At 36.0% G+C, this 26,103-nt stretch overlaps 2 protein-coding genes across 3 annotated transcripts in view; one reads left to right on the plus strand and one right to left on the minus strand.

Moving 5' to 3' along the window:
- Window positions 1–1,993, minus strand: part of LOC143909758 (beta-1,4-glucuronyltransferase 1) — a 123,789-nt gene extending 121,796 nt beyond the window's left edge. The window contains exon 1 of one of the 2 annotated variants that reach the window (XM_077427923.1): window positions 1,860–1,993. The gene's annotated coding sequence lies outside the window, so the exon portion shown is untranslated. The remainder of the gene's footprint in view (window positions 1–1,859) is intronic. The other variant, XM_077427924.1, reaches the window with a different exon arrangement.
- Window positions 1,994–8,594: 6,601 nt separating this feature from the next.
- The window catches only part of LOC143909759 (carbohydrate sulfotransferase 3), a 30,313-nt gene continuing 12,804 nt past the window's right edge, over window positions 8,595–26,103 (plus strand). The window contains exon 1 of the mRNA XM_077427925.1: window positions 8,595–9,313. Coding sequence (XP_077284051.1) covers window positions 8,595–9,313 — 719 coding nt within the window. The remainder of the gene's footprint in view (window positions 9,314–26,103) is intronic.

The raw sequence follows: 26,103 nt of genomic DNA on the forward strand, positions 1-26,103 counted from the left end.
TAAATTTATCACCCATATGACGCTCGGCGTCTCCCAAGACGAAATTAACTGGCAAACATGCCATTATTATTTGAATAATTCAGCTAAATACATAGACAAAACTACCTAAATCAATTTAATATGGATCATACTGTAAATAATTGCTTAGATGAGCCATTTTCCTGTATGTACGATGACCTTTTTTCCGACTTATCCAGCCCGAATGCTACAATAAATTTTTATTTTTATTATTTTTTATCTTTTGGTATTTTCTCTTTTTTTATTTTGTTATCGTCATGAATGTTTTGTTTTTTATTTTATTATTAATAGTAATTCAAACCCCGTGTGTCTATCGGCTTGGCCTTCCCACCTTCCCCATATATTTTAAATAAATAAATAAACAAATCTTTTGACATACTAAAATACGTATCAAAAAAATGTCAACTCTTAAAAAATTCAAATGTACTTAAAAATTGTTTCCTATTAAATGCTATTTTATATTATTACTTTATTTATATCCGAAACATCAATATATGAAGTATATTCTTACATATTGCAATAGTGCTAAAATTCAATTTTGAGATATTGACTAATTTGTATCCAGTATCGATCCCTGATCACGCTTTCATAGTGTTTATGTGTTAGTATGTATCTGTTTATTTGTTTTTATTAGCTTTAAATTGCACGTATTGTCTTAAAAAGTATTTAAATTGATCATTATGTATGTATTTTAAAAATGATATCTATATAGGTGAAAATGCTAAAATAATAAGCAACTATACACTATTGAGTACTGAAATTATCATAATAAAATATATATATAATTTCAAAAGAGACTTTGTATGCTCGTTTGTTTGGTTCGCAGAATCCATGACGTTTAATAAAAAACAAATGTATATTAAAATAAATTTAATAAAATGTTTACTATTAGATTGGCCTAGTTTAAGCGGTTCATATTACAAATACCGAGCGAAGCCGGGTAAAAACACCAGTTATAAATAAGTATATCTGTATGTAGAATTAAATTACATATACCTATTCACAGGGCTTTTTTTCCCATGTAACGCGGTGGAACGGCGTTCGGGCACCTTTTTTCTCAGCATTTTTTTTATATTTCAAACGAATATTCTATATAATATAATTTGAATATAATCTTTTCCAATAAAAAAACTTGACTTGAAGTGAGTTCCGGCACCTTTTTTTCAAAAAAAAAAACCCTGGCTATTCATATATATCTTATCTTCTTATATATAAAACCGAAACGGCGTATGTAATTCGTTTCTGATTGGCTGTCGTCAAAGTCGTATCCGATTGGCTCTCGTCAAAGCAGTTTCTGATTGGCTGGATTGGTCAAAGACGTTTGTGATTGGTCGGTCGTTAAATAATATAAATGTATTTCAATTCAAATAAATTTAATAAAAAAACAAATGAAATTTTTTTTTATTGTTTTCGTTTCATTTCCATTTACCGAACGAGTAAATAAACAAATATATACAAAAAAAAAACAAGAAATATTTATGAGTACAAGAAATTGATAGAAATTGACCATCGACGAATCCGTGAAGTTGAAGGTTACACGAACGATCTCCTCAGAGTAGGATGTCCGAATCGAAACCAAATAAAAATCCAAATCCACAGATTGTACAACGTCGTTGTGGACATATCGCGAAGTCGACATATTGCAACATCCGCACCGTGGATTGCGAAACACTGAAACAGTGGCGAAAATCATCGACGAAGGGGTTAATGGATTTAGGGGCGAGAGCCAATTCCGGGCCGAAAAGTGACAGCGGGAACGAGGACGAAAGTGAGACGTGCGCTCCAATCGAATCGCGGGCGGCGGGGCGGGGGCCTAAGGGCGGGGGGGGGCGAAGGCTCACCTGGGGGGGCGCAGCGCCTACCCGAGGGGTGCTCCGCCACTCATCATTCACGAATCGCAACGATTTGCAGGGGAACGGCGCGACCGCACATTCGAACGCCAGCGAACTCCGAGCACTGCACTCGCACTGACACCAGCTTGTTTTGATCTCCGCTCTAGCATTCGTGCTATCGACATCTAGCGGCGTCGACGCAAACTTTTAACGAATTCTAGCTGAGCTTCGAGCTAACCATCGGTAAGTTAGATTACATCGTTATCGCAAATTTATCGCGCTGGTTTGATCCATACTGGAAACAATTTGCATTTATTTTATGTAAAATCATGTCAAATTCATTCGTACGAATAGAAATTACTTTCAACTTGCCAAAAATACTTTTGCTTTTTGTGATGTATTTAATTTTCAATTTCCAGTGAAAATAAAATGAAAACAATACAGAGCAGTAATTCTCAACTGTCAGCTTTCAACTTTTTTAAGCACACATCAAAGCAGAAGCGACCACAGATGTCGCACTGACTTTTTTTATTTATTTATTTTAATTAAACATATGTATGCATATATGTAATATGAACATATTTTTATTTATTATTACACGGCTTTTATTATTTTATTTATTTTTTATTTTTTTACATATATACCAGGAAGGCCTTACAGGTAAATCCCAATGCGCCTTCCTGGCCAATTACAAATACAAATGCAGCATTTTTATTATAAGTCGTTGAATTGCGTGACACTGAAAAAACTCGCAAATTAACGAGACATCTATGAATTGTACATAAATTTTTATTGTACATCAATCAAATTTCAAATAGTGGTGACATAGTAGGTAGGAAGGATTTTTAGGAATATTAATTTCACTTCGCCAATTAATCTGACAAACTTCCTACACTCTTCTGATCGCTTTGAAGATTTGCCATTTTGTAAGGTTTGGCCGCCGATAGAGATTTCAATTGGGTCCGCTAAGTCAATGGTGAAATAAAATCGTAACAACTTCACTTGGTTAGTTATCAAGCTCTGATTGGTTTAATAGAAAATGTTCGACAGTGGTTTCTACGTTTTTTAACATATAAATTTGGCCGAAAAAATAAGTTTGTTTTAAGACTAATTTTATTAGGAAAAATAAAATCGTGTTAAGAAAATCATTCACAACTCGAAAATTACTTTTGTTACATTTTTAAGAAAAGAAATTTTTATATCTGTGGAATATATTTAGTACTTCATCTTTTCTTTCTGAATCATAATTGTTGGTAAATTCAAGTAGATTGTTAATCTTCTATCTTCTAGAAATGGTACAATATAAATTAATTAATTAATGAATAATAACACTGAGCAACAAAAAATCACGTTTTTGAGTTACCAGAGCGGAGACTAACCAATCTTTACTAAGTTTGATCCACTGAATTCGAATATGATAATGATTTTTGTTGGTTGGGGGTCGTTTACGAGATATGAGCGTTTAAAAAAATGCGCAATTTTTACACTTTTTTGGCTTTTGTGGTCTTTAACTCAAAATCTAGTATTGTTGTGCTCAAAGCTAGTATTGGAATCAATAGTCAAATCGCTTTCTCCAACGCTTCCATTGTACGCATACGGGAACTGAACGAAAGTATTTCTTTAATTTTTTTTGTTGCTCAGTGTAATTAATTAATGTATACATATGTATGTACATACATATATACATACACAACAAAAGTTAATAAAGGCAAATCTCTTGTATTTCTCGGAGAATGATCTAAAATGTTTAATATTTTTAAAAACGTTTAGAATGTTTAAAAACGTTTAAAAAAAGTGATAAAAACCAAATGGACGTTGAATAGAAATCTATGTTTCGTGTTTTCGTTTTTTTGTGTTCCCTTTACCTTGTCACAGATCAAACAAACAAGAAGAAACTTTTTAAAGCTACTCACCAAGTGTTTAAAGGTACTCGGATGAACTTTTTTTCGGGTACTTTCTCCAGACAAATTGTTTTGAAACATTTCCGCCATTACGCTTTGCAACGCAATAAATATTATAAACTACATAATTGAATGTTTTCATTTTTTTTTAAACAAATAAACAAATTCAATTTTTGAAAATTCTGTTTTCTATTCTTCGCCAATAATTTAATGCTACCAATGAATATTGTGTTTATAACAAGCACAGTGAATTATGATTATAACAAATACGCAAATTTGCAATACTTATAGTAAATAGATACATAAGTATGTATGTATACACTTGATTTTGTAAGTATATAGAGTGCTTATCAACAGTATGTACATACTTAAGTACCATATATTATGTACATATATGAGGATAAGCCATTCATTCGTCCGTTCGTAATGAATACGATATTAACGATTTATCATATTTGAAATAAGAATGCGTATCGCAAATTAATAATTGTATTAATTTTGGCTGTTTGTATTGTAATTAGCAAATTTTCTACGTGAAATAAAACGACAGAACGAACAAGACGACTCACTCGACTCACTCGTGCTCTGATGGGGATGACATCGCGAGGCGCGAAGCGTGCGTGCGGTCGGACATATTTTGCATACAATTATGAATTCTTTGGATGAATGTATAGTACAAAACATGATTTTTTTGAAAAAAAGCCCAATTCTTTAAGTGAAAAAATATTCTTTAGTACATAATTATATAACTACATATCATGTACCTACTCAAGAAATATAATTTCAAATATTCAACCCCCCCCCCCCCCCCTACTTTCGATTGTATCGCACAATTTGAATGCATTTAACGACACAACTTTTTCAAATGTACCTATGTACATACATACATATCTATGTATGTATGTACATACATTTTAACGATAGCAGCCTTCCATAAAACCGAGATTTATGATAAGGATTACCGCAAAAGTACTATTTTTTTATAACTCAATATGTTTTTAATTGGTATAATAATTTTGGCACGGCTTTAAAATAAAATACACGATAAATATCAAAACGACATTTAATGTCAAATAAGCTACTAGTCTCTAAAATAGCTCGCACGACAGAATCGGCGTTCGCTCGGCAAATCAAACGCCAAACGGGTTGCCAGTAACACTGAATCTGTCGTGCGAGCTATTTTAGAAAGGGACACTCTTTTTATATGCAAGGTGAAATGTTTTAGAGGTGGGCATATAATGTCAGGATAAATACCGAAATAGGGTTATTTTGCCGGGCCGATAAATGGTGCCCTTTTTAATCTTGTGTTAAAATATAGCATGTATACATATGTATGTATATATATTGTCGAAATTATCTGAAAAGCCGGAAATAATGTACAGTCGTCGGGGCACCATTGTGAAATAATGTCAATCTATAATATTGCATTTTTATAAAAAAAAAAAAAAACGATTTATCACATAGAAAGAATAGACATTTTTTTCTTTTCCTATTAAGAAAGTGCATGAATACGGGTCTACTCCAAAGGAACGAATTAGAAATGCACGAAAAACCGAATATCGGAAGGCAAAGATCGAAAATCGAAAGATCTTAAGTCGAAAGATCAAAAAAAAAAAAGGGTGCATGGTAAACGGTACATACTCACGTTCATCCTCACTTAATTTGCGCGAGCAGGATACAACAGGAACAAGAGGAACAGGCTTTTCCTCCCGTATTAATGTGCGCGCGCATTATATCAGTTTAGTTCGCAGCAATATGGAATATGCTTCGGTCCTATGGTCTCCTTATAATCAAACTCATAAAGATCGTTTAGAGACTCATAAAGAGCGTTTTCTGCGTCATTTATCCCATAAGGCTGGTTTTGTAGATAGTTATCTAGGATTTGTTTGGATTAGCTACAATTTTTATACCCGTTTCCTATTGGATTTACAAATAATTCTAATTGGAAATTTTCAATATATGGGTATTCACGCAAGTTAGACCAATGGCGTCGTCCACACACACGGTATCTACACCCGATATTTACGAAATTTTTCATAATCAGTTCATAAATAGCAACCACAGGTTGCAATATGGGGACTGGATATGGAAAATTTCGTAAATATTGAGTGTAGATACCGTGTGTGTGGACGACGCCATTGGTTGACTGTCTGTTGTAGCTGTTTCTAACAGACCAGCAACTTTTCGGCCGACAGACTAGTATTTTGTTCACAATACAATCAATCGAGTGATCCTAGCTGTGTTCTTCGCTGTTTTTCAAGCATTCGAAATATTATTAAGCAATGGATCAAAACACTTAAAAATTTTATATCCCAAAAGTATGTTTGACGAAATATGTATTTTTTTGTTCGATAAATGATTCACAGAAAGGAAATCAAGAGAAGCAAAGGGTTAAAACAAAATAAAAATAAAAAAAAATGTCCGCGATCGAGATTTTAGTGACGTGCGCGAGATCGGTTTTTGTTGATTTTTGATTTTTAAATGCTTTTTATTATTACTAAATTATAATCACAATACATCTTATATCTATTTAATAGCTACTGATCTACTGATCATTTTCTATTTTACAATTTTAATTTAATTTTGTTAGTAATCACAGTATTATATTATTCGAATGTGAAAAAGAGCTCTATTAAACACCATAATAGGAAAAAGAGCTCTAATAAAACCCCTATTTACAAAAGATCGCTTTTTTTGTGGAATACTCACCGAACCATAAATGAATACCTTGGTAATTGGATTATTAGTCACATTGCGGTGGTCACAAAGACAATTTTTGCCATTAAAATCGCGAATACGCAATATTAGGCACTCAAGTTTTCTTTAGTTTTTATTTATTTATTTAAATAGGCACACATACAAAATAAAATATAAAAAGAAAGTTGTATAGTGAGACAAAAAATAATAATAAACACAAATAAAAATATAATATTCCATTTATAGTGAGCACCACATGGTTACATAAAAAATAAAAATTACAAAAACATCAAGATTTAAAAAAAAAGAAACAGATAAAGTAAAAAAGATAATGAAGGTGAAGAAGCAAATCAACCACAATTGTTTTCTTCACCTTTGTCCTAAAAATATTAAAAGAGTCACTAAAGAGGTCGGGACAATCATCTAAGCTATCTTAAATACGGCATATACAAACAATTGCACTATTGAAAGAAGTGTTGTTTTGACAAATTGGTGGATAAAAAAGATTTGCGCATCTGGTGAATCGGGCATTAACGTTTAAGTTAATCTCATTTAAAACAGATGTGTCAAAAGTACAAAAGTTAGCAATCTTGTATAAAATTAACAAATCAGAAACCCCTCTGCGCTGAGACAAACTTGCAATATGGAAAAAAGAAAGTCTGTCATTATAAGATGGTAACACTTTTTTAAGACCAGTCTTATATGGGTTTGGTGCAAACGATTGAAAAGCGCCAGACAGATTGAACCACAGATTAACCGGATGGCTGCTTTAAACGCAATTCTCGACTTCACGAATGAAAAATTGCACATCAGATGACGAGTAACCTTTCGATGTGGACAGATGCAATTATTAAAATGGTTATTATTAAAATTGAGTTGGATCTTTCGGGACTTCGGGTAGATTTCGCTTAGTGTAAGTGCGAGTAGTGCGCACGCATAAGGTACACGTGTCGTTAATCTGTGGTTCAGTCTGTCTGGCGCTTTTCAAGGTCTGTTCATACTTAACAGCACTGCACGACTCCGTTTAAAATATGTCATTTTATTACATTTCTATTCATATCTACTTACACGTCGCGGTAACGTCACGCTTACATCACTTTGGCCGAGTGCAAGGCAAAATCGGCTTACTTATACGTTACAGGCCATGACGATACGTCGCAATATTGCTTACGTCGTATTGTCGAGTACTTACAATATGAATGCATACACGTGCATTCGTAGCTACGCGTCAGAATACAAGACAGCAAAAATGTTTCGGCGTTTATCGAACGAAAAATTATGTATAATCGCGCTGTTGTTGGAAGAAGAAGCTCAAGAAGGCAATAAAAAAGCACGGAGGCGTTTTGATGTGCATCCCATGTTAAAAATTAGAAAAACCGAAGGAGAGTTTTGGACACTGTGTAAGGGCTTGTGGATGATGGACAAAATTTTTTTAAATATTTCCGTAAAAAAAATAATTTTTTTTTTAATATTTGCGCCAAAATCATGTCGAAAGATTGAACAGCTGTCAACTGTCACTATCGATAATTGGTCCAAAACAGCAAAGCGGCAGACTCATGGCACGTAATTCGCGTGTATATTTCCACGATGGCCAAAAAAACGGATACGATACGTTGACGGATGTTGCTGTAAGGTATGAACAGGAAATTTCGGGTACTGCTGTAAGCCTGCCGTGGCTTAAACGTGTCGGTTGGTATGAATATACCCATACAAAATGTATCAAAGAATGCTTCAATCGTTTCAACCGGACCTTCAATCGTTTGTACCGCATCGGTCTTATATGATAAATGGCGCAAAAAATGCTTCTGAATTGTCTCTAATTGCTCAATGTGAGTTTGGTAATAAAAGGAGACCATATGAGTATGATAGACTTTTAGGCTGCCAGATGTTCCGTTATAGAGATTTTAGTGACTTTATGACCAGCAATCACCGAACCGAATACGTTCGAAGAGTTGTAAGTTGCGACGGCTGAAGAGGCGAATTACGGCCAAAAAAGAGTTTGTACAACCGTCAAACGACAGACAGTACACAGAAGCCAGCGAGTAGTCGGCAGTCGGCAGCCGGCTGCGGTCCTCGGTGGTCGCACTCGGCGTGAGGGCTGTAGCGGGCGGGTGACAGATCGCGGCGATTGACAGAATGCGGTAGCATGTCGCGCCGTCTCAACGTGTATGGCCTCTGCCTCGTCTTCGGCGGGTCGCTGCTGCTGCTCGCCTCTCAGCAGCTGGCCAACCCGCGCCCCCATCCGCACCCGCACCCCCAGCAGCCGCAGTCGGCCGCGCCCCCGCGCCCCACGGCCCCCACCCCCCCGCCGGCCTCTTCGCTCTCCCACAACCGCAGTCAGCTGTCGATCGAGGAGGTGATCTCGCTGCAGCGCGCGCGCATCCAGCACGAGATGCGCGACTACCGGTTCGAGGCGGGCTCCAGGGGGCTGGAGGGGCTGACGCCCGAGACGGGGGGCACGCCGCGGCGCAGCCTCATCCTCACGACGTGGCGCTCCGGCTCCACGTTCGTCGGCGACATCCTGAACGCGCTGCCCGCCAACTACTACCACTACGAGCCGCTGCTCAACTTCGACATCGTGCAGATCCGGGGGCCCCCGCACGCCGCGCCCGCCCTGCGCAACCTGCGCCAACTCCTCGACTGCGACTACCACGGCCCCGGCATGGAGGAGTACCTGCACTATGGCCGCGCTCACGTCTGGCTCTTCACCCACAACGAGCGCCTTTGGGAGCACTGCTCCGACCACCCCCACCTCTGCTGGAACGCCACCTTCCTCACCAAGTTCTGCCGCCTCTTCCCCTTCCAGAGCATGAAGGTCGTCCGTCTCAGGCTCAAGCTGGCCGAGGAGCTGCTCGGAGACGACTCGTGAGTCCCCCCTCCCTACTTCTTTTTTTTTGATCTACTAATATAATGGACCGGAAGTGTGCTTTTTCCACGAATCGGGGCATCAGGGCAAAAAAAGGTTCATCATAACAATTAATTCAATGAGCATTCAATATATACTCCCCATATACTCACTTAGGCTGGCCGCGCACTAGGCAGCCAGGCTGCCGCAGCCAAAATATTGAGCAGCCAGTTTCGGCAGCCAGAGTCGACGGCCAGTAGTCACCTTTCCGTCAAGCGTAGAAGAAATAATTCTTTACCTCTTGTTTCGTAAGAAACGCAAAGCAAAGAGAAGATTTTGGATTCATTCATTCAAACAAACAGCGTTTCCAGAATTGAATGGAGAAAGATGGGTTGAGATAGCAAATGGTTTCAATAAAAATGCAAATTTTCCCAATTGCATTGGTGCCATCGATGGTAAACATATATGTAAGATTAATAAAACCAAGCTTTCCTCACACTTTGTATTTGTGATTTCCTACCATCTTCGTCTTTTCACATCTCGATCACTATATTCTTCTGAAGACATATCCCATATTGCCTTACGATTTAATCCGTTAACAGATAATCCTTGAAAGGTCACACAGTCTCTGGGATTCTATTCGCTATCCGCGGCGTAAAACTTCTGGCTGCTACGTCAAGTGCGCGGAGACTGAAGGCAGCCACATACTAGCCACATACATTCTACCTTGCAGGCTCTGGCTGCGTGCAGCCAGCTGGCTGCCGTGCAATTGTACATGATCTATTGGCTGCCGCAGCCAGGAATTCTTGGCTGCCTAGTGCGCGGCCAGTCTAATTCGTATAAGCTATTGGGATTTATCTGATATTGCTCTATGACAGTTTGGTTCGTAGTACAAGTGTAATATGGGGGTCTACGTGAGACGAGACAGAATGTTAAATTACAGAAAACACAAAGATCGAAAATCGAAAGATCAAAAAAAAAAATGGTGCATGGTAAACGGTACATACTGACTTAATTTGCGCGAGCAGGATACAACAGGAACGAGAGGAACATGCTTTTCCTCCCGTATTCTGCGCGTGCACATTAATACGGGAGGAAAAGCCTGTTCCTCTTGTTCCTGTTGTATCCTGCTCGCGCAAATTAAGTCAGTATGTACCGTTTACCATGCATCATTTTTTTTTTTTTTTTGATCTTTCGACTTGAGATCTTTCGATTTTCGATCTTTGCCTTCCGATATTTGCGTTTTCTGTCATTTAACATTCTGTCTCGTCACGGAGACCGGTAATATGGAGTATGCTTCAGTCATATTATGGTCTCCTTATTACTAAACCCATATACATTGACAATTCAGAAGCGTTTTCTGCGCCATTTATCCCATAAGACTGGTCGGTGCCACTTTAGTATGCGGTCTACCTTCACATATCTACTTTAGTATGCGATCTACCTTCACGTTTTTACTTTAATATGCGGTCTCTAAGTTCTCGCGTGTGACACTGAGACTGAATAATACCGACCCTAACAACCTAATCTTAAATGAACAAGGGCCAACCCTAACTTAACCTGACCTAACTTGACCCTTAAATAAATAGGTGCCGACTGCTAAGATGTTTTTTTTTTTTGTGAAAATATTGATGAAATAAAACTTATCTTAGCAGGCAACACCTATTTATTTAAGGGTTAGGTTGTTGAGGTTGGTATTATTCATTCTCGCTGTCACACGCGAGAACTGAGATGCGCCTCCTGCGCATGCGGAAGCGCATCTGACCCTGACGTCACCCGTTTTAACTCGGGCGCTCAATGTCAGGAGCACATGTCAAGACTATGCATAACGAATACTCCTGGCATCCTAAAATAAGTTTTTTTTTTAAATCTCCATACTTGTTCACGCAACCGCCACATACCCATTAACATACATATATCACGTCAGTTTTTATATGATTATATAGAATATGCTTCGGTCATATGGTCTTCTTATTACCAAAGTCAGATGATTGCCCTGATTTTTGTTCTAACTCTACCAGTACTTTTTAGGGCTAAGGTGAAGAAGCAAATATGCGGTTGATTCGTTGTCATTCATTGTTTTATTTCTATTTACTATGTAATTTTTTTGTTTTCATTATATTACCCTGCAGTGCTCACTTTAATAGAGATTTAAATATTTTATTTTATATTTGTATCTTTTTTATTTTACAATATTTCTCGTGGAATAGATCTCATGGAAGGAGCACGTTTCCTTCCTCACATGCTCTTTCCATGAGATCTCTAACATCCTCCAGTAACACCACATTTCAAAGGACTCTATCCTGCATGGAATCTATCATCCATTTGTCCACGTACACTCAGGTTGAATGGATCCATCTTTTCTTTGTATATAATAACATCACCCAGACCGAAATCTTACCCTCAGACGGCATCCCAAATTCTCTAAAATACATTTAATCCCAGAAAGATTGACCGTGTTCATGTTTCAAGACCGACGATTTGAATATGTTCACCATTTCTATACGTAGGAAGTCAAATATTTGTATTCTAATTGTAATAAGTGTATTACTCATCGATAAGATGGAAGCCGATGCATTCTCGCTTTTGAAATCTCCGTGTATTTTATCATGAGATAAGCCGTAGCGAGGAACGAAGGTATTAAAAGTCGAATTTAAATATTTCGTATGGTATATATTATCACTGTAGTTTTAGATAATGTGTCCGTCTCATCTTTTTTCGATCCAACAACACATGGGATATTCAAACTCTGCGATAACTTATCTTATTTACTCGAAAAATTTAGAAAATTGCACAAATTTGAAGAATTACTATGTATGTATTCACTTTTTGAAAACTATCAAAGAATTACTATGTATTCACGATTTAGAAACTCTTTCATATGATTTACTATGCTTTAATTATTTTTTTATACTGTATCCATGTAAAGTTTTCAGGTGTATTTTAAAACTGTTATTTTAAAACTAATTCCGAACAAAACACTATGAGATTATATAAATTTATATGTTAAGTTAATTCCAATTACGACTGATTTCTTGAATTTCTATTTAATATACATATGTGTTTCAAAACTATAAAATTGAAATATTGTTCTTACAAAAAATATCAATATCTTCCATTTCAAACATCTTCAAATCTGCATTATTTGAAAAAAAAATCAATCTTTGTATGAAATGTTTGATTCAAACACCTAAATATTTTTTCAATTATGAAAAAGTTAAATCTATTATACATATATTTACTAATGTAATCAAAGTATAAAAATTTTCAAATTATATAATCAGCTAAGTGTATCGTACGATAGCTTTGAACGAAACCTCCGTTGCTTACACTTTCGATACGAATTCCCACATGAATCATTTACATACATTATTTATGACAGTCGATGAATACAGGAAATGATGTACGAGACGTGTTCAAAATTTGCGACATCCTCCAGATGATAGTTTAAATTATCAATTGTATAGTTTTTTCACTCCAATTTTGCAACGGCTATCAATTTCGCAATCGGAAGTGTCACTTTCATATTGGAAAGTATCTTGGGAAAAAATTTGCCCGTAATATTTTCATCACAATAAGATTAAGTTAAGACACTGAAATTGATTTTATATGTAATGCATGCTTAATCTTATGTCACCTTTATAATTAATCGAAGGTAATTAATTGGATTTTACGGTAAATGATACCGTATTATTCATTACGTATGTATGTATGTACATAGATTTGAAAGAGTTCCCGGAAAGATGCACTAAATTGCACTGAATAGTAGCGCAGTTTCGAGAAGTCATAATTTCAAAAATAACTTACGCAATAGAATTCCACAAAAAAAGGTTATCACACTCGGATAACATCCAAATACCGCTTGTCGCTTTTTTATGGAATTCTATTGCGTTAGTTCTCCTTAAACATGTTTGAAGGTTTGGATGTCTCAAGAGTGGAACTATCTCGAGTGCATTTTTCCGGTCACCTCTTGAAAGACAGCTTCAACGATATGTATATCAGTAAATCATATTAATCCAATGATTATTTGCTGATGATTCGATTGTGCGAAAAAATTAATAATGAAAGCAAAAGATGTAGATATTATTTTTGTTTCTTTTACCAAATGTTGCATGGGGCGGCTTCCTTATAATTACTGTTAATACTTGAAATTATTTCAATTAAAAAACGTTACCTTACAAATATGATCATTTTCTAAGTGAATTTTTTTTATGGAGTATTTATTTTGTCTGCTATGCTTATTAATCGATCTTATTTCATAGTTTTCAAGCCAATTATGGCAAATATCATCATATGTATATGTAATAGCGCTATTCTGTGTCTGCGATAATGCTCGCCAATCAAGAAAAACCTGTATATATATTTTGTGCTACCAATATTTCCTCTAGGAAATAGTCTCACGAGCATTTAGCGCCATCTATTGAAAAATAATTATTCTATTGGTGTTTTATATTGTTTATATGTAGGTAGGTAGATGGGTAGTTTTTACTTATGTATGTATAATACACCCTGAAATTTTCTTCGGGTCTAAAACCACCCGCTGAAATATCAACGGGCACAACACTAGTGTAATATAAATACACTGCGCAATATAAATACGGTGTGTATAGATTTTTATATAGTCCAATGTTTTTTCTTATATAAGCTTTTTTACTTTGATTATCTTAAAGTTATGCATTTTTAGCTCCTACGTGGCGATCGTTAATGGAACGGTTATGACTTTGCGTGGTCTGGTGTCACGATTTTACGGCGCTTCCCGCACAGAACTTAATGGGATGGCTCCTATTCCAAGCGTGATCCAATTATTTCAGGACACGCTACTGCCACACTGGAGTGATTTCTTTATTGATGATACTATTGAACATGTTATTTACAGCCAATTTGATATCTCCTGTATTGTCTGAATATTTTTTTATATGGTATTGTTGCGTAGAGGTGGGTGGAGGATTTAAGTAAAAGGCCAAAGTCGTTTCACAGCATTTATTGGCTATTCAGGAGATACACGCACCGCCAGTGCTCCGTCCAGAATGTCTTGATATGGTCTAAGTACCTCCTTATAAAGGACAGGTCGCTCAGGGCATCTTCGACGTCCGGTTACTTCCCCATTGTTTAGTCGCGTTCTCGGATGTGCAGTCCCACGCTTTGGCGTTGTCAGTTCTAAGAACTCCGAATGCATTTAGCCGCTATCGCCGCTAAATGCATTCGGGGGTCTCTCATTGTTTAGCCGGCTTGCACTTAAGCCTGGAGATAATCTTCGAAACCAATTATAACGGCGGCTCCTTTTAGCATACGCTACAGTATTGTTCCGCACAGTATTGTGGGTTCAAGATCCAAACGAAAGGCCAAAGTCGCTTCACAGCATTTATTCAACGATTCAGAAAGTCCAACCGTCGCTCACTCCAGAATATCTGATCTACCGTGTGATCTTCCATATATACGACAGCTTGCATAGCAAGTCCTTTCCGATCCGTTAGTGTGTCTATAGTCTAGGCGTTTTAAAATACTACTGGATTACTGGAATGCAATAACGCAGTGTGTGATTTATAATTTGGAATCAAATAACACTTTTATGCCGATTTATCAGATATGATTAAATTTTCATATGTACAATATCGTCAGCACAATTTAAAATTGACAATACGTACTAAATTTTTTATCCGTTTTTTTGCTAACAAATATATTTCATACAAATGCATTTGATACATTTTAGTAACATAATAGATAATAAAATATTTTGTTACATTATGTAGTAATTTTCCGACACAAACAACTAATATTCGTTGAATAATTTCGCATCTTATCTATCCATAAATTTCATTGGAAACCATATTGTACACTATTTTTTGTGTATGTAATTTTCGGCTGATCTTTTAATCCATAAATTTAATATCGCATTATAATCTGGCTTATGTTATCGCTCACGAATAAATGACAAAAAATTGATGTACATAGATATTGCTCCATTACTGGAATACAATGAAGGCACATTTGTATGTAAAAATGCTTTTTATCGCGTAAATGTCGTTTTTTACTAGCCTCTTCTTATTTCGCTTTCGATTTTTTCGTCTGATTTCGTCTGACGAAATTTATATGTCATACCACATGCATAAATAGTGTTAACCCTTTGAATGCTGACCAACGCCGATCGTTGTTTTGCCAACAAGTCCATGGGCCTGAAAAACGCCGATAGGCGTTGTATTTTGAGCATGTACAAAGTAAACAAGAATACTACCCGCTAAGCCTTTCCAGGTAGCATTGAAAAAAAAATGCATTGAACATGGGTGGTATAGTCCGTGTCAACGTATATAAAGACTGGTTTACACAGGAATTTCTGAATTTATAACCATAGCAGAATTCCCCGATGGAAATCCCTAACTGCCGAGTATTTTAGATTGTGGCTTGGCATTTAGATTGTGCGCATTATATTTTAACAACAATTAAGAAGAAGAAACTAGTTTTGGAAAAATACATTCATTAATAGACTTCTTTTGCTTATTTTATATTGTTGCAAGATATAATAGTGAGTCTAAACACACCTTTACAAAACTCGAAATTCTCGGCGGTAGTTATCTGGGTAGTGATCTAGAGTTTGTTTGGATTACATACAATTTTAATACTTGCTTTTTATTAGATTTCTAACTAATTCTAGTTGGAATTTTCGCTGTTTTTCAAGCATTAGAAATATTACTAAGCAATGGATCGAAACACTTAAAAAATTATGTCTGAAGAAATAAATTGCTGTTCGATAAACGATTCACAGAAAGTAAATCAAGAGATGAGTCTCTTGTTGGGTTTATCGTAGCGTCTTAAGCTACGACAGACCTATTCATAGTCGGAGTAAGAGCCCGGCGACTTCGTAGTCGCTCTTGGTCTCTCAACTCGGGAGACCAAAAGTGTCCAAGAATCTGCTTATTATTCGACGAGACATTCACACGTGGTTATAGCTGTTCTACTATTTAGACTAATTGCCGAGTGTCGCACCACCTAATACCACGCCATACATTTTGAGAGATCGTATTGTTCGCTCGAGCAATAAAATCATCGAGACCAGACCGAACGTCTGCGACAGATTTCGCTGGTCAGCGGATTGTATTGCTTGAGAAACCGGTGATTTGCACGGTGTGGCATGCTCCATGTAGCTACACACCTTTGAGCTGGTCGTGCAACTAGTCGGCCGAAAAAGTCAACCGGTGTGGCCCGACTCTAATTATATATGTCATGCATACAACTAGCGAATGCAACCAAATTCGCTATTTGTATGCCAATCCACTCTGGCTATTATAAATAAATATATAATTTATTTTGATGTACCTACATATGTACATATGTAGGGAGTCCAATTTACCATAATTTTCATTTACCGTTAATCAGATATATTTTTTAAAAAGTTACCGTTTTACTGGTAAATTAACTAAAAAGTACATATTTATTGAAAATAAACTACTGTCCATTTTTTTTGCATTATCCTCATTGTGTGTAAAATAAATGATTATTTTTTTAGCGGATTCTCACTGATAATTTTCATATAATTTTTAATTTTCATATAAGCCAGCAGCATAGCTCGGACGTTAAGCTTCTGCTTACCGTCAAGAAGGTGCCGGGTTCTATCCCTGAATGAAAATGAAGTTTTCAGAGTATGCTGTTGGTCAGACCTGGATTTGTGACTCCAGGTTGATCGTTTCCTATCAGAGTTTGCCAATTTTCTCTGATTTCATTGTTGAAACGGTTCCCGGAAAAAAAAATTGGCTAAAAATCCTTCCTACCTACTATGTCACCACTATTTGAAAAATTTGATTGATGTACAATAAAAATTTATGTACAATTCATAGATGTCTCGTTAATTTGCGAGTTTTTTCAGTGTCTCGCAATTCAACGACTTATAATAAAAATGCTGTATTTGTATTTGTAATTGGCCAGGAAGGCGCATTGGGATTTACCTGTAAGGCCTTCCTGGTATATATGTAAAATAAAAATAAAATAAAATAAAATATCAGTCGTGCATACAATAATTTCACAAGCCGGAAATCTATGCTTAAGTGTTTATGTGAATTACAGATTATGTTACAGATAATAATTGTTTTTTTTTTCAACTTTGATAAGATTGATACTACATAAATCCGAAATTGATACTGATTAAATTAAATTAAATTTATACTGATTTCATAAAAATTGATACAAATCAGCCAAAATTTGATTACGAAACTTCATCTGCAGATATTTTTACTATCATCATCATCTACAGCCACTCGCCATCCACTGCTGGATGAAAAGCTCTCCAACACGGTTCCACTAGTCTCTGTTTTGCTCTTTTGAACTTTCATCCATCTCACCCCACACATTTTCCTAATTTCGTCTACCCATCTTCCCTGCGGTCTTCCTTTCACTTTTTCGCATTCTCTCGGGTACCATTCTACCACTTCGTTTGTCCACCTTTCGTCTATTCTTCTAGCCACGTGGCCCGCCTATGGACATTTCAATCTCTTCATTCTATCCACTACCCTTGTCATATTCCTCACCCACGTATTCCGCTTCCTGTCTTTCCTCGTTATGCCAAGCATACAGCGTTCCATATTTTTTTTAGTGTATTGGACTCTGTGTAGCATCTTGGCATCTTCAATGTCGAAGTTTTACATCCTTACGTTATCACATTGATTGAAGATCTTTTTCTGCATTTTTGATTTAAAAACGGCATTCATTCTTCCAAATGCACTCCATCCTAATTTCATACGTCTCTTTATTTCTTCTTCTTTACTACCAGACATGTTTATTATTCGCCCTAAATATAAATAATTATTGACCACTTCTACTCTTGTATCATCTAATTAAATGCCACTAGGCATATATTTAAACATTAGTTTGGTCGTATCTACGTTAATTTTTAATCTATTGAACAAGCTCGATTAATAGGCATAGTTAAGAAAAATGCAAAAAATATATATCTCTTTGCCTTACTCCTTCTAATATATTATATTATATGTATATGTAATAATCTTTAACATATCTTAGTTATATACATAAGTACACATATGTATATGTATGTTCACTGAAAATTGCTAATTTCTTCTTCGGTTATAATTTCCGTTCCACTATATGATATTTTGAGTCCTTGAAAGCCGGCGACAGTTACATCTAGGATCACCCGACCGATTGCATTGTATTGTGATCGAAATTCGTACCAGTTGTTGGTCTCTCAGCACTCGCTACGACAGACAGATTGCTAGACAAATATCTACGCTAATACCCACCTTGGTATGACATTCATAAAACGATTTAACGATATTAGCATCGTATCGAACGATCAATTTATGCAGTTACATTCAGCGCACATTTCCGTCGCACACTTGGGACTTTTATGTAAAACTCCGAGAACGTTTCCGTCATGAACAGTTTCATTGTCAATTCCAACGAGCCAACTGTTATCGGGGTCGCATTTAATTGCAGCTTCGTCAATCTCTATTTTTATTTATATGATGATATGCAAACATGCATATCGTGCGAACTTTTAACCTCTCCCAAAACATGCGTGGAGTCACCGTCGGTGAATTTTGAAGAAAAAAAAAAGTCGAAAGTCGTGACACACGCTTTGATAAAAACTTTTTTTTTTTAAATTTATTATGTATTCATTTTTCGTTTATTTTGATTATCTTAATTGCATTTTCGAACGGTTTTCATGCACAATCGAGCTGAATCATCACGCCTCTCGTTTTTCGTATCCTCGATTCGGTTCGCTCTCAAAAGAACAGATGGCACAGATAGAGTGAGACACTCGAGAGAGCCGATATCGGTCGAAAGTTACGAAAGAACTAGTTTAGCCAATGCGTGCAAATTGACCATTGCGGTTGTTTTGCTCAGATTTTTCGTCGTTTCCACCGCAATAGTGGACAGTTGCAATCGTCACTTGTGGTCTGATGCGATCTTATCAAAAATGCGAGACCAATCCTTGCACTCTTTTCGCCTGATGACTTCATTACAAACAAAGTTACTAAACAAAATAAAGCTCGCTTGCAAAATTCTCATATAAGCATGTAGAAGAAAAATGTGCAATTCCGATGAATGCTCCCACCAATATGAATATAATTCACTCATATCTCTTATTTTGCGGTTAATATTTAATGAAAATTATAATTTCCAACGTTATTACCATAGCGTTGCAACGTTATTTTAGTTTTTTTACATACGCTACAAAATGCGATGTTTCCCGCCTTTTTCTCGCAAGGCTACATTGTCATGTGTCCGTGTCGGTGTTGAGGAAGTTGGAAGGTAAGCCCAACCGGCCTTGTTATGTGCAAACTCATTACAATGCGTCCCAAGCCAGGCGAGATTGGGTGATCCCGAGCGACACTCCTTTCCAAACTTAAATGAACAGCACATTGGAACACATCCCTACTTTTTCCATAAAAATTATGCACCGCATCCCTACTAAGTTTTTTATGCGATATCCCATGGAACACATTTATCATATAAAAATGTTGTCAGATGAAAAAACGAAAGCAGCTTGATATGAGGCTTGTAAAAAATCGATTCTGAAGTAAGAAGAGGCTTGTAAAAAGATTCCTCATTGTAGATCTAAACGCTGCCTATCCAAGCTTAATGAAATGAAACGTTAAAATCATGCGTTTCATCGGATATATGTGTGTGTACATGCGATCGACTATCAGCTGATAATCTTGGTGATCATCGCTCCCACGAACATTGGTCACATGGAACATTACCCACACGTGATATTACTCACTGCTCACCCAGCTGATGGAATGAATCCATTTTACCATACTTTTTATAGGGAACTTATTTAATATCAAATTGGCCTTTTAATATTGTTCATTTTATGGCTCGTTTCGATGGTCTGCGACCTGGAGATTCGTTCCCGAAGCATTTATTTTGTGAAATTTAAGTTAACAATACAAAAGTTTTCGTTTTTTTTCTCTCTGAATAGTTATATTTTGGCTTTCGGCACTACTACCCGTATACACTATACCCGTTCGCCAAATGGACCATAATCCGCACAAGATACGATGGTGCATGGCGTTCGAGACATCGATAACGGCGAATGTCGTCACGCTTGCTTAAGTCGCAAAAACATGGCACATTTTGAATTTAATATGTAAATAAAATTTTGGATCCTAATTTCGTAGATTTCTCCAATTTCGTTTCGCTCTTTTGAATTTGGGCTTTGTGCACTGATTAATCAGTCTCGCGAGCGCGATGAACCACAACGGTTAGTTATGTTCCACAATTCATACGAGCCTTTAGATGTGTTTATTTTATACTTGTTCAATCGGTCGAAAGTGGGTTTCATCTCGGTTGATTAACCACGACTCGCAAAAGTTTGACAATCCACGGAGTCTGTATAGCATATATATAATATTTCCATGCTCGTAGACAAGCAGGAACTGTCGGACTACTTAGCGGTGCAAGTGCTAGTCGCATTTGATTTTCTAGTGTAATTTAATGTGTACAGCAGTATAGGTGTTTATAAATCGTTACTATGTGGTTAATGCAAGTGTCACATCATCCGATTTGCTCCACTGATTCCGTAGATTTAGAGTATGTAATGTTGGAACGCTAGTCGTATATCTTGCCAGCTTGGTGTTGCAACTGCATCCAGCTAATTGAATCCCGCATTAGATGAGATTAGTAATTGTAAGAAAATGATTCAATTTCATCTGGTCTTGTAGATATGAATTGATGTTAACACTTTCTGCGAATGGTATCGTAATCTTCTGTTGGAATTTGCCGATTATAATCGAAAAATGTTTCAATCAACGGAAAAACACTACATACTTACTATACGTCATTATTCCTTCTCACTTTCCACTTTGTCTTCTAAAGACAGTAGAAACTCCTCAAGTATGACAATGTTTGACCAAATCGACTACATACATAATATGAAAAGTTCATTAAAAAAATTAACATTCATTCTTGCATGATTTTCCAAGTTAGAACTATTTAAATTCAAGCAAAACAGCCATGATTAAAGTCACAAAGACAATTTACTGAGAATATATGTACATTGATTTCATTTCATATGTATGTATGTATTATATGTACATATTCACCAAATGACTACGTTTTCCTGTTTTTTTTTCATGTTTTAATCGAAAAAAATTCTGATGTCATGACTTTTTCTATGTATTTGAGGAATATAAGAAGTGCACACGATGCACATAAAACTTTGCACACATTTATACATACCGGCTATGAGAACCAGCACGGTCATGGATCGATTCTCACTAGTAGTTGTTATCCAGACCTTGTTTGTGACTTGGTTTGTGGTAGATCGATTCTATTCATAGTTTGGCAATTTTTCTGATTTTCATTGAAACGGTTCCTGTAAATTGGTAGTTCCTTTTCAATTCCTCTTGAAAATCTCAAGCTATTCAACGTCTCAAGGGGCACCAATTTCTATAATAAAATGCTGCAAAAAAAGTCCACTTTTCTTCATTTCAAGAAATATCTCGCAAAACATTTGATATAATGTTTTGGGTTTTATAAAATTTAAAAATACCGATGGCTTATAATAAGTTTATTCTGCTCTTCCGAGATTCTTGACATATCGATTTAAAAGTAGGGATAACAATTTGTGCATTAAGTCAAACTGAAATAGTGTTTTTGGAACTGAAAATTGAACTTCCGCCACTTTCAAATGTAGCGGCTCATACGCATATGAGTCATATGTGTATGATATGACAGTGACTAGACGTAGGATAGAGATCGGGGCACTATTGTTAATTATTTTAGAAAAACCATTTTTACAAGCTTATAACTTTGAAATAATGATGGAACGGTCTATTGATATTTGCAATTGCCAATCCGATGGGTTCAATATACATAAATATGCTATATACATTTTATGACTAACAAATAAATACTGTGATATCAAATACTGATACCAACTTTGTGTGCTACTATAAATTTAATCTATGATTTTCCAATCATCGAATATCGCTACCATTTTTGGCGGTAAACTTCACACTGGCAATGAAACAATTAAACTTTTGACCATTGCTTCATTAGGCGACAACGGAGGCCAGATAAGTTCACAATACACGTATAATAAGGCTTTCAACCCCGGGATCCCGGTGTTTTCTGGTACCGTGAATCCCGGTGCTGAAACTAATCTGAATACCGGGATTACGGTGCTGGCAAAATTTCTTTTTAAATATTATTTTTACAAAAATAATAAAGACAATCATAAAACAACATTATATAATGAAAAATGGTGGGATGAGCAATGACAGTCATAGTCCATTTGTTTTATTTGACCCGTTTTGACGCCGGCTTGCCATTCCCACGAAATGGTATCAACGGCCTGTATTGTGTCGCAGATTTTGTGCTCAATTGCAATGATATTTGTAGCATATTTTGACTGATTCGAACTCGGAATCGATCACTGATCACGTTTTCACGTGTGTCTTGTGTGAGTGTCCGTATGTTTGTCTGTACGTCAGTGTATTTTGGGGATTTTTTGAAGACCGTTCGTTCTATCGAACTGAAACTTAGTAACTCCCTTTTTTACTAGCCTCTTTTCAGCTTGCTTTCGATTTTTTCGTCTGACAATATTTGGGTTCTTATCCACACTCTTTTGTGTCGATGAATAATTACTAGACGATACAAACTATTTGTAAAAAACGAATCAATGAATCAAAGTGATGTTTTTTTTACTTTATTTGATTACATTAAAGGATGTCTTTTATTTACTCTTAGAAATCTAGAAATGGATGCGAACCTAAAATTTAAAGAATGTATCCAAACTCTCGAAACAAGAACGCCAATATGAGGAGTATTTTTTGCGTGAAACTTCGGGAGAGTTTGCAAAATGCAATTGAACGGTTTTGAAATAGGAAAATATGCAATTGAACAATTTTTTCCTTTTTTTGTTATATGTACATTTGATTCCCGGTACTAGCACCGGGATCCCGGGATTGGAAATTCCTAGTATCGCAATCCCGGTGCTGAAGTAATCTTCCGGAATTGGAAGCACTAACGTATAATATGTAGACATTATGTACTTGCATGAGACTTTTCAGCCTTTTGTGACTCTTTTCAACTTGCTAAACACAAGCGCCCATTAAAAAGGTCAAATATTCTGAACAACAATGACGGTGCATAGCCACAGTCATGAAACTATAAATATGTTAGTCAGATGGCGTACATAGAAAGTGATAAAGAGAGAGAGAGGTATATGTATATATATGTCTGTATTTGTCCATTGTTAATGATGGCAGATGAAGAGGAACGAAATGACAGTGAATGGATCGGCGGCAGTTGTGACACTTTGAGTGTCGGACCCAGAATGGTTGTTGTGCTAATGAAGCATTAGTAAGTAGCTGACAGATGAAAATGGACGTTCGATCAAATATGGAATGGTGGACGGTAGCTCATCCAGCTCATTTAGTAAGAGTTGAATAAAAAACATTTTTTAAGTATAAAAGGGTTGTTTTAATGTTACAATCCGCTTAATGAGTTTCCGCCAAGGCTTACGTGTTTTTGAACGCACTGAAGTCATCATCATCGAAGCACTCTCCAATATGCTTCAATTCTTATCTGGTTTGAGCAACACCCGTCCATCGATTTCCTTGCTTCCTCCGTCCATCTCGTTAGTGGTCTTCCTTGCACTATTACGCTATCTTGGGTACCATTTTAGCACTTCTTTAAACATTTCAATTGCAATCTCTGAACTCGCTCCACTTGTCATACCTATCATATAATACTTATACGAATAGAAATAATGTTAGCGTATGAATTGAATGCAAAATCGTCATTAGCGACACGGTCTGCTATTCTTCTGGGGTTGATATGCGAGTTTGACTTCGATCGACATTTATTATAGAGGACAATTATGCATATATCGTAAGCATTTTATAAAATTTGTGGGAATAAAAAAAATTTATTATATCATTTAAAAATATTTTCAATGCATTAAAGAAAAAATAGCGATAGAAAAAATATATGATTTGATTATAAAACAAAAGAACACATAAAAAATTTTGTTTCTTTAATATAATATAATGCTTCTTAAAATCTTAAAAAAAATGAAAAATAAGACTTAAGCCCTTTCATACATAAATAAAAAATATAAAAGACTTCAGCATTTAAAACACTACAAATCCATTGTTTTAATTAGGGCGGCATTTTAATATCAAATACGGGCATTTGATAATTTACTTTTACGACAGAAAAATATAAAGCAACCTAAAATAAATTAAATGCGCATTAACACATATCGCATATATTCACGCATCTCGCATATTTGACACGTCCTCGAACGTAATAATGACCAAGAACCATATTTTTCATTCATCATTTCAGGTTTTTTAAATGCGCACTTTTTAATTGTTAAATGGTCGAAACATCCTTTTGATTTCGCATTAAAAAGAAAATATTGCTCGATGTAATATTTTTTATTTAACATAAGCCCATTTATTTAATACGCAATTTCTTTTTTATAATAATGCGCAAATGATTCGTTCTAAGGAGCAAAGTTATTTTTATAAATCGTACCCTTATTAATTGTTAACTCGTCTTTTGAGGACTGCATAAGAATCTCGTGGAAAATCTTTTTATCAGGACTAAATGTATCCATCAATGGTGTGTTGACACAAAAATCAATTTGGTTTGGGTACTATAGTACCCCAGTCCATATTTACGAACTGTGTCAGATCGAATGCATAAGAGTATGAATGAATAAGCATGTGGTGGAAAGGTTATTCAACTACATTCTTTGGGATAAGGGAGAAGTGGTAACTTGTGTATATGTTAAGTTTAAACAGTTACTGGCAACACTGCTACCTATCCATTTGAAACATGTCAGAGGTTCTTTTATTTAAATGTCTAGTTGCAACAATCAACAAATTCAGACTAGTCGAATTTGTGAGAGAGGGAGAGGGTGGCGATTTTATCGGAACCGTTAAGACAATTAATTTAGATAAATTGGCACAGTGTAACAGAAGGCGGTCGATTTGGATCGATTCCAGCGAATATTTTTTTCGATTCTGGGTGGGATTTGAACCCACGACCTTTCTACTGGTCAACAGTCGTAAATCGAGAAAACAACTCTTGCGTCTGCGTTGGCGTCCCATGGACTGCAAAAGTATGTAAAAGCCTTCTCCGCAGGATATGTAGGACAATAATTGTCAATGCGGATGTTGCCGTGGGTCGATCTGCAACATTGCGAATGCATAAATTAAAGGGTCGCATGCGGGTCGCACTCTCTGCTACGTGTGTACGTGCAACTTTCATTTTTTTGTTCTTGAAGTTTTGGGTCAACATCGCAATATTGCGCATTGAGTGTTTTTGAGCTATTTCTGAAGTAAGTTCGTCGGCCCATCGAGTCGATAGGTCATTTGGCACAAATATACATACTCTATGAAAGTTTTATGCAATAGCTAATTAAGTTTTTTTTTAGTTATACACATTTCTCAATATTTTAACTCATAGTTAGTTGGCATTGGGGAGTTTCAAGTGGATATCGGCTAGCTTGTCTTTTAGAAACATTATCGAAGAACTCCTATAAGGAAACATCTGGAAAACGTGTTTCATACCTGTCCGAATCGAAAATACTTGGAACAACCCTCTCAAAACCAGTTCCAAATGCAAAACTTTGATCACAGCAACTACCTACACATATGTGTATATATTCACTATAACAGCGGTTGCTAACCTGTGGACCTTTGTTTTATAAGATTTTCTGAATTTCCAACAATTACATAAACATTATCCTACAAATTGATAAAATATAATGGATTCTCTTTATAAACAAATCATCATCTACAGCCATTCACCATATCTCGTCTGTTGGGCAACTCTCATC

This window comes from Arctopsyche grandis, chromosome 3 (genome assembly GCF_051622035.1).
Source record: "Arctopsyche grandis isolate Sample6627 chromosome 3, ASM5162203v2, whole genome shotgun sequence".
NCBI lineage: Eukaryota > Metazoa > Arthropoda > Insecta > Trichoptera > Hydropsychidae > Arctopsyche > Arctopsyche grandis.